The sequence below is a fragment of the Ammospiza caudacuta genome, chromosome 34 (genome assembly GCF_027887145.1).
Source record: "Ammospiza caudacuta isolate bAmmCau1 chromosome 34, bAmmCau1.pri, whole genome shotgun sequence".
NCBI classification, from domain to species: Eukaryota; Metazoa; Chordata; class Aves; order Passeriformes; family Passerellidae; genus Ammospiza; species Ammospiza caudacuta.
Genome location: NC_080626.1, coordinates 4,013,167 through 4,022,211, shown reverse-complemented (window position 1 = coordinate 4,022,211; position 9,045 = coordinate 4,013,167). Strand labels below are relative to the sequence as shown.

The following is a 9,045-nucleotide window of genomic DNA, read 5'->3' as shown; positions in this document are numbered from 1 at the left end:
ACCCACATCCGAGGTGCGGATGGGACTGCCCACTTATTGTTTGTCCCGTTGGGTTTGACAACTTCGGTGCAGACGTTGCCTTTCCGCCCAGCTAGGGTTGCATTGCCAAAGCATCTGCCCCGGCCTGTGACTTGACTCAGGGTGATTCCTTTGCGAGGGGTGTCCCATCTACATTGGTTGGGTGCATCTGCTGTGGGGTAACTGAAGGGAGTGTTCAGAGCGACTCCTTCGTAAAAGGGAGGTTCGACATCGTAACAAAGCCAGCAGGATTCGGTTAGGTAAGGGTTGGATTCGTTCAGGGATAGGAAGGTAGCTTCTAACATACGAAGGATTGGGTCTAAATCTGACTCGGCTAAATGGTCTACCTGAAAGGACATGTGTGGAGTGTGGGGAATGGGGGTCTACCTTTGGCCGTCCTGGAAACAGGTCGGTGATGCGGAGCACGAAGGATGGGGTGTTTGGAGTGGTGATTTCTCTGAGCACCTTGTCACTACTAAGGTGTCGCGTGACCCACCTGAAGGGCCGATGGGGGTTGTGGTCTGGGCCGGCTTGCCCTCTGGCAACAAGCCCCAACAGCAAAATCACACAGAAACACCCTTGGTGCTTGGGTCTCACCCGTGCGGGTCTCTCGGGCGCTGCCTGGCGGCTTGGTGGTCTGTCGCTTTCCTCTGGAACGGGGATGTACGCGTCACGAGGATGCCCCACGAGCAGGTCCTGTAAACAGAAACTCACAACTCTCATCAGTCTCATTCTGCTCGCTATGGAGGTCCGGCTTAATTGCCTTAAGTGGACACCACCTAATTTGCCGTCCCTTTAGACAGCTGCGTACCCTCTCCCCGCGAGCATCAGCCTCCAGCCCCGTTCCCATTCGCCTAGCTCGTTTCCAATTACCACCTGTGGGCCCCCTGCTCCTGTTTCTGCTCCCAGGCCTTCCGATCCTCCCTTTTCCATCTGCTTCAGTCGCTCCGGCTGCCTCTGGCCCTCCTGGCGCAGCTCCTCAGCCCTCAATGCCCGCTCCTCTACATTCTGCTCCATCTGTTTCACAATGCCCTGCCGGGCTCTCATCAGCTCCTGCTTCCTCTGGCGCTCCAGCTCCTCCTGGACCTCCATGCCCTTTTCTCCATTTCCATCATCTTGTTCAGGCGCTTCTCTTCCTCCGCCAGTTCCTCGAGGATCATCTGCTTCTCCAGGACTTGCTTGTCCCAGATCATCATGTCGCACTTGGCACTGAGGAACGGCGCGTTCAGTTCCCGCACATCTTCCTCCTCCTCCTCCAGCTTCATCCTCGTCGCTCGCTGCGGCAGCTTCTGCTTCCCCTGCTGCAGCTCCTCCTCCACGTCTCTCCCGCGGTCCCTCTCATCCTCCAGCTCTGCCTTTCTCTGCTCCTCGATCTGGGCCTTTTTCAGGGCTTCCTGCAACGTCCAGACGCTGCGGCGTCCGCTTTGTCGCTGCCGATCTGGAAGCGTTGCCTTCTATACCAAGGCAGGCGACCTGGTTCTGAGGTACAGCTCGACAGCCCTCTCTCCAGGGCCGTTCGGGCCAATGACACACGCTGACACCAACGTGGTGGACGGTCAAAAGGCGTTTTGTGGGATCTCAGCACCTCAGGATGGAGGTGCAGAGAGGCCGAGACCACCCTTGGGGGGCTCGGGAGTCCTGGAATGCTGCCAGAAGTGTCTGGTGGCAGGATTTTGATCCTACACAGGAGATGAGACCTGTATGAGGACTGGGAGGAATTCACTGGGTGAATGGTGAAGGGATAAGTTAGTTAAAGTGTAAAACACAGGGTTTAGGATTTTGGTACAGGGGGGTCTAAAGAAGTAAGATGGAGGAATTGGGGCGTGTCCTGTTCTTCTTCTTCTTCTTCTTGGCCTCCATCTTCTGTGGTGGTGGTGGCACTTTGGGATTGGTTATTACTAGAAGTGCACCGGTTAATAAGGGTAGAAGGTATTGGGGAGAAATGATAAATATTGTACACGTAACTTTGGGTATAAAGATAAGTGACCGCCCCGGGGGCTTGAGCAGTGTGCCCATGGCTGACTTGCTGTGCAGACCTCTGTCGGGCTGAAAGAAAATCTTTTAGATAAACAATTAATAAACACCAAGACCGAGTCAAGATCAGAAGTCTCTCCTTGTCCTTTGAAGCGCCGGGCTCTTCAAGGCCATCTCTGGGCCTTTCCAGGCCACCTAAACAGCACAGAAAACCTTACAGCGTTTATTACTTCTTCTTCTGGGGTCTTATAGTCTTGGGGGTCTCTACGTCAAAAGGGGTTTGTCTTTCTTATCTGTAGTTAGTAGAGAATGGAATAGTGCTGGGTAAGGAGTGGAAAAGTGCTGGGTAAGGGATAGAAAGTTGCTGACTTCAGTGGGACAGCATTCTTATTGTTAGCGGGGCCACATTCCTATTGTTAGTTTCTTACCTATGAGTACCTGGGGGTCTTATCTACGGGAAACAGAGGGTCCTGCCTTTCCGTCACATCGCGTCACCTCTTCCCTAGCTACCACAGTGGTGTGCAGTTCTGGCACTGCGTTGTAGGTGGGGATGTAAAATTGACTGCCTCCTGTGGGGGCATGGGGTATGAGGGCCCCCTGCCCCACTGGGGGCTGCTGTAGCTGGGCCGCTGCACATTCCAGGTGGGAGGGGGCTGAACACGGCCCGGCCGCCCCCTCCCTCCCCCGTTTCCCCGGAGCCTGGATCTGCATTCCTCAGCTAAATGCCCCTTCTTCCCACACGCCCAGCACGGTCCCCTGAGTTCTCCTTCTCGTGGTGGAGCAGCTGCTGATGGGCGCCTTGGCTGGGGGCAGTTTGCTGCCACGTGGCCTGCATGGCCACACTCAAGGCACGCCATCACACTGGTTATTGCAGTGTGGACTGCTGCTTGGATGGGAGCAAGGCGTTCCTCCTTTGCAACGTGTCTGATCATGGCAGCTATGTTGGACCCCGGCGGCAGTGATCTTAAAATGTCCTTGGTGGCTGAGTTGCATTGCTGGCGTAGGCACTCTGCCAGCACGGGACCCTTCGCCTCTGAGGGTAACGCAGAGGAGTCTAATGCGGCCTGAAGTTTGTCCACAAACTGAGTGAAGCTCTCACTCTCACCCTGCTTTATGGAAGACCACGGCGACGGTTTAGCTACCACTTTGGAAGCGTCACGGATGGCTTCTCGGGCAGCACGGGTTGTTGTCATGACCTCGTGGGCCCGCAAGCCCTCAGCCTGTAGCTGGGGGGTGATCATAGTGGGGTCTGTGCCCATTAGCCTCTGTATGCTGGAGCCGTGCAGTGGGTGGTCTGCCCCTGTTATCGAGGCTAGCTGTTTGAGGCAATTGTCCTCCCATTCTTGTTCAAAAGCAATCATCCCTGCACCATCAAATATCATCCTACACGTTTGTTTGATGTCAAAGGGAAGCATGTCATCCCCCCCTAAAACGCCGTCTATGAGTGTGTTAACCATGGCAGAATTAATTCCCTTGTCTGCAATCGCTTTAATAATCGCCTGTACCTCTTTTGGATTCACTGGAGAATAGGTCCTTCTTTGGTTTTCGCCTGCCCCCCTCACACGGACAGGGGACACTAGCTTGGCTGAAGGGGTGTACTCGGCGCAGGCTATCATTATTTTTCGCCAGTCTGTAAGCGGGGTCCGGTCTTTCTCCGATGACCCCTTCACCCATGCGGGAACGCTGCGACTAGAGACCTTATATGCTGTTGCTCTCCCTCTGTTAAGGCTAGTATCCAAACCGGAGCTCCCCAACTCCCTCTCGGACTCGTCCCCGCTCGAGCCTGAGTCGGAGTCGGAAGTGGAATGGCCGAGCACTTCCGGGCTGCTCTGCCTTTTGCTCGGGCTCCGACCCCGCCCCCTCCTGCGGGGGGCGGGCCGTTCCCTCCCCCTGGGGTCTCCCCGCCCCCTGCTGGGGGAGGTCCTTGCCTTATACGGGCGTAATTTGAATAGAGCGCTCTGATTGGTCTCACCCTCCGCCGCGGGGACCGCCCCCCCGCCCCGCTCTCCCGCGCATGCGTTGTTAAGCGGGCTGACTCCATTTCCGCCCTTTTCCCCCCCCCTTCTCTTCCGCCCCGACCACGCGGCCGGCCGCCATCTTCGAGCCCATACGGCGGCGGAGAGATTTTATCGATCCGGGCAGTTTCTGACCATCCCGCCGCTTCCCGCGCCTCCTCCGCCAGCCCCCCGCAAAAACACTGCGCCCGTCGCTCTGCCTCCTGCGTCGGGCCGGCGATCGGCGGGGGGGGGACGGGTAGAGGGGCCGCGGTTTTGTCGAGGGGCTCCGAGGGGGGACTGGGATCTGGTGCACTCCACAGGGGAATTGGGGGGTCTCCCGGGGGTTCTGGGCTGGGGCTCGGGGGGAGGTGGGACGCGCCTAGCCCCTGCACATCCCCATCTGCAATCTGATCACTTTCCGGGGTGGCCTGTGTCGCTGCCCCCACCCCCAACTGCGGAGTGGCTATTAAACAGCTTCTGGCAGCTTTCCCGGTTTCTTGCTCTTCTCGAGCTTTCTGCAGAGCCCGCATGACTCTGCCCCACGATTTCGGGGCTTTCCCCGAGCCTGAACACATGGTATCCTCGGCCAGGGTTTTCGTACAATTATCCCACACCTCCGTGTGTAAAACATCCCCGGGGCTCTCGATAGCCCCCAGCTTAATCAATCTCGACAATGCGAGAGTCGTGTCTTTAGGCTTACAATCAATTCCCCATCGTGTGCACGCTTCACTTACGACCTTTGCTGTCGCTTCCATGATTCGGGGGCGTCCCCTCCGCTGGAATCGGACCCGCCGCTACAGCCGCCGTCCCCTGGCCAGGCGATCCCCGATCCCCGGGCGCGGGTTCGATCCCGGCTCCCGGCACCACTCCTGGTGCAAGGCGAGGCGACCCAAACTCCCCAGGGTCACCCGGGCCAAGAACACACGCGGACACCGGTATGGTGGACGGTTCAAGAGCTTTATTGTCCCGTCTCGTCGGGTTTTATACCGGGAAAGTTTTTCTCTACGTCAGGGGGTCTTACTTTACTGTAATTGGTTAGTAAGGAGTAGAAAGTTACTAATGTTAGGGGGGACTGCATTCTTGGGTGATCCCTTATCACTAGGAGTTAGGGGGAGAGGAATTCTACTGCTTTACGTAACATCGCAAGATTTTCCGAGCGCCTGACCCTATTATTTCCATATACTAATTACTGTATCAACAATATTGTTGACTGTTTTAATTTTATCAATTTTATAAAACATTTTATTCATTATTTATTTAATAAACCAATTATTATTTATTATTTGTTAATTAATGTATCAAGATTGTTTACTGTTTTAATTTTATCAATTTAGTAAAAAGTTTTATTACTTATTTAATTTATAATAATTAATAATAATGATTTATTTATCATTATTATTATTAATTATTATATAGTTATTTATTACATCTTGATAAGCCAGACTTCTGATAAGCCAGCCCCTTAATAAGCCAATGCTTTGATAAACCAGGCCTTGATAAGCCATCTCCTTATAAGCCAGCTCCTGACAAGCTAGTCCTTTGATAAAGCAGGTCCCTGATAAGCCAAATCTTTGATAAGCCAACCCTTGATAAGACAGACCTTTGATAAACGAGCTGCCGATAAGCTTGCTAAACCAATGTCCTGATAATCCAGTCCCTGACAATCCAGGCCTGGGATAAACCGCCCATTTGGTAAACGAGCCCCTGATAAAGCAACCTCCTGATAAACCGACACCTGATAAGCCAGCCCAGCGATAACCCAGCTCCCAGATGGACTCCTGGCCGTACAGCTCCCAGCCCGCGGCGCTGGCTCCGCCGGGGCCGGGCGGGTTCGGCATCCAGCTCACGGGAGAGGAGGCTCCATCCACGCCCCGCAGGTGAGCCTTGCTGTGGGACAGCTCCAGGCCCAGCATTCTTGGGCCCCTCCAGGAGAAGAAGATGGCCAAGGTGAAGGAGGTGAAGGAGGTGAAGGAGGTGAAGGAGGTGAAGGAGGTGAAGGAGGTGAAGGAGGCGGCCTCGGGGACCACGGGGCGCTCGGCTTGCGGGGGTTCGGGGTGGCGGAAAATCCGGCGGGAGTCGGAGAAGCCGGAGCGCAGCCCCGGGTCGGGCTGGGGGAGCCGGTGGGGTGGCTCATAAAACCTGGCGGGGGAAGGAGGGCTGGGGTCAGCGTGGGGTGGGGTGGGGTGGGGTGGGGGCACCAGGAGGTCCTGGGAGTGCTGGGAGGTGATCCCAAGCCCTGGAGATGATCCCAAGCCTGGAGATGATCCCAGAGCCTGGAGATGATCCCAGAGCCTGGAGATGATCCCAACCCCTGGAGATGATCCCAAAGCCTGGAGATGATCCCAACCATGGAGATGATCCCAACCCCTGGAGATGATCCCAACCATGGAGATGATCCCAAAGCCTGGAGATGATCCCAGAGCCTGGAGATGATCCCAACCCCTGGAGATGATCCCAACCCCTGGAGATGATCCCAACCCTGGAGATGATCCCAACCCCTGGAGATGATCCCAACCCTGGAGATGATCCCAACCCTGGAGATGATCCCAATCCTGGAGATGATCCCAACCCTGGAGATGATCCCAGAGCCTGGAGATGATCCCAACCCCTGGAGATGATCCCAAGCCCTGGAGATGATCCCAACCATGGAGATGATCCCAACCATGGAGATGATCCCAACCCCTGGAGATGATCCCAACCATGGAGATGATCCCAACCCTGGAGATGATCCCAATCCTGGAGATGATCCCAACCCTGGAGATGATCCCAGAGCCTGGAGATGATCCCAACCCCTGGAGATGATACCAAGCCCTGAAAATCATTCCAAACCATGGAGGTGATCCCAACTCCTGGAGATGATCCCAAGCCCCGGAGATGATCCCAAGGCCTGAAAATTATTCCAAACCATGGCGATGATCCCAAGTCCTAGGGATTATTCCAACCTCTGGAGATGTTCCCAACCCCTGGAGATGATTCCAACCCCTGAAGATGATTCCAAGTCTGGAGATGATCCCAACTCCTGGAGATGATCCCAAGGCCTGAAAATTATTCCAAACCATGGAGATGATCCCAACCCTGGAGATGATCCCAAGCCCTGAAAATGATTCCAAACCATGGAGATGATCCCAACCCCTGGAGATGATCCCAACCCTGGAGATGATACCAACCCTGGAGATGATACCAAGCCCTGAAAATGATTCCAAACCATGGAGATGATCCCAAGCCCTGGAGATGATCCCAAGCTCTGGAGATGATCCCAAGGCCTGAAAATGATTCCAAACATGGAGATGATCCCAACCCCTGGAGATGATCCCAAGCCCTGGAGATGATCCCAAGCCCTGGAGCTGATCCCAAGCCCTGAAGATGATTCCAAACCATGGAGATGATCCCAAGCCCTGGAGATGATCCCAACCCCTGGAGATGATTCCAAGTCTGGAGATGATCCCAAGCCCTGGAGATGATCCCAACCCCTGGAGATGATTCCAAACCATGGAGATGATCCCAACCCTGGAGATGATCCCAGAGCCTGGAGATGATCCCAACCCCTGGAGATGATCCCAACCCCTGGAGATGATCCCAACCCCTGGAGATGATTCCAAGTCTGGAGATGATCCCAAGCCCTGGAGATGATCCCAAGCCCTGGAGATGATTCCAAACCATGGAGATGATCCCAACCATGGAGATGATCCCAGAGCCTGGAGATGATCCCAACCCCTGGAGATGATCCCAACCCCTGGAGATGATCCCAGAGCCTGGAGATGATCCCAAGCCCTGGAGATGATCCCAACCCCTGGAGATGATCCCAACCCCTGGAGATGATCCCAGAGCCTGGAGATGATCCCAAGCCCTGGAGATGATCCCAAGCCCTGGAGATGATCCCAAGCCCTGAAGATGATTCCAACCCCTGAAGATGATCCCAACCCTTGGAGATGATCCCAACCCTGGAGATGATCCCATTCCACCATGAAGATCCCACCCAGAGCTGCCCCATCCCCGCACCCCGAGGGTCCCTCTGACGTCCCCCGGCCCCACCTGCGGTACTGCAGGGTGGCGGCCCAGGTCGTGTTGGAGATCTGGAACTCCTGAGATTTTGGCTTCTGCTCTCTCGCCGTCCTCTCAGCTCTGGGATTTCTTCCTAAGAAGAGAAACATCTCCTTCCTTAAAAAAAAAAAAAAAAAAAAGTAAAAATTTATTCAACCTTAACAAAAATGTAAGAAAAGGATTAAATAAGGAAAAAGCAAAAAAAAAGTGTCTGTGCCCACCTTTAGCCAACAGCAAACCGCAAGAACCGACCTGCACATCAATAAAATAAACTTTTCTTCACGTTCCCATAGTAATCATCCCTTAATTGCGAAACCAGTTAATCATCCCATTGTATAACGGGATGACTCAAATTTGGGGGGGATGGGGCGACCGCAATTTTTTTTTTTTTTTTTTAAAGGAAAAGGGGAAGAAATTGAATAATCTGAGCTAGAAATAGCCTGGGGTGGGCACCCCAACGTTTCCCCCCCACGCCAAAAAAAGGGGAAGAGGAGGCGCCGTGGACAATTTGGGCTTGGGGGAGGTTTGTGCTCCTCCCCGCGGATTTTGGGGCAGAGGGGCCCCCAAATATTGACTGGGGACCCCAATTATGGGAGGGGGCGCGCGGGTGTGGGAATCCTTAAAATCAGAGGGTTTTGGGAAAGCTGCAGAAAGCAGCAAAGAGAAAAGAGCAGAACTGCGACTGGAGTTAAGCGGAAGCCTTAAGGGTGGTCGGAAGTTGAAACAAAAGCGATAGAACAATGAATAAAACAATGATAAATGACTAAAAGAATAAAAAAATAAAAGAATAAAAGATAAAACAATGCTCTGCGTATTAAGGCTGGGCTAGAATAACTCTCAATGCTACAGAAAATTACATCTAGCGAGATAATAAGTCGATAAACTGGAAAATCCAGTCTCGCTCAAAAAAGTTCAAGCAATGCCTGTCTGCAGAGCTTTAGCGGAGAGCTTTAAACAGAATTATCGTTAAAAAACCAACTTTTCCCAATGCCAAATACCTGGTTCCGAGAGTTTC

The 9,045-nt window shown here is 53.8% G+C and overlaps 1 protein-coding gene across 1 annotated transcript; it reads right to left on the bottom strand.

The window, feature by feature from the left end:
- Positions 1–4,940: 4,940 nt before the first annotated feature.
- Positions 4,941–9,045, bottom strand: LOC131570318 (uncharacterized). The gene is made up of 3 exons (XM_058822668.1): positions 9,029–9,045; positions 8,022–8,147; positions 4,941–6,128 (listed from the first exon to the last, which is right to left on the bottom strand). Exons 2-3 carry the CDS (start codon positions 8,138–8,140, stop codon positions 5,372–5,374), a joined length of 876 nt encoding a protein of 291 aa, XP_058678651.1. The 5' UTR covers positions 8,141–8,147; positions 9,029–9,045; the 3' UTR covers positions 4,941–5,371.

What these genes read in the sequence shown, in the direction of transcription:
- LOC131570318 (XM_058822668.1), bottom strand. Translation starts at nt 8,140, where the DNA reads ATGTTTCTCTTCTTAGGAAGAAATCCCAGAGCTGAGAGGACGGCGAGA. An exon ending in GCCACCCTGCAGTACCGCAG is followed by an intron (nt 6,129 to 8,021) that starts GTGGGGCCGGGG and finishes TTCCCCCGCCAG; the next exon opens with GTTTTATGAGCCACCCCACC.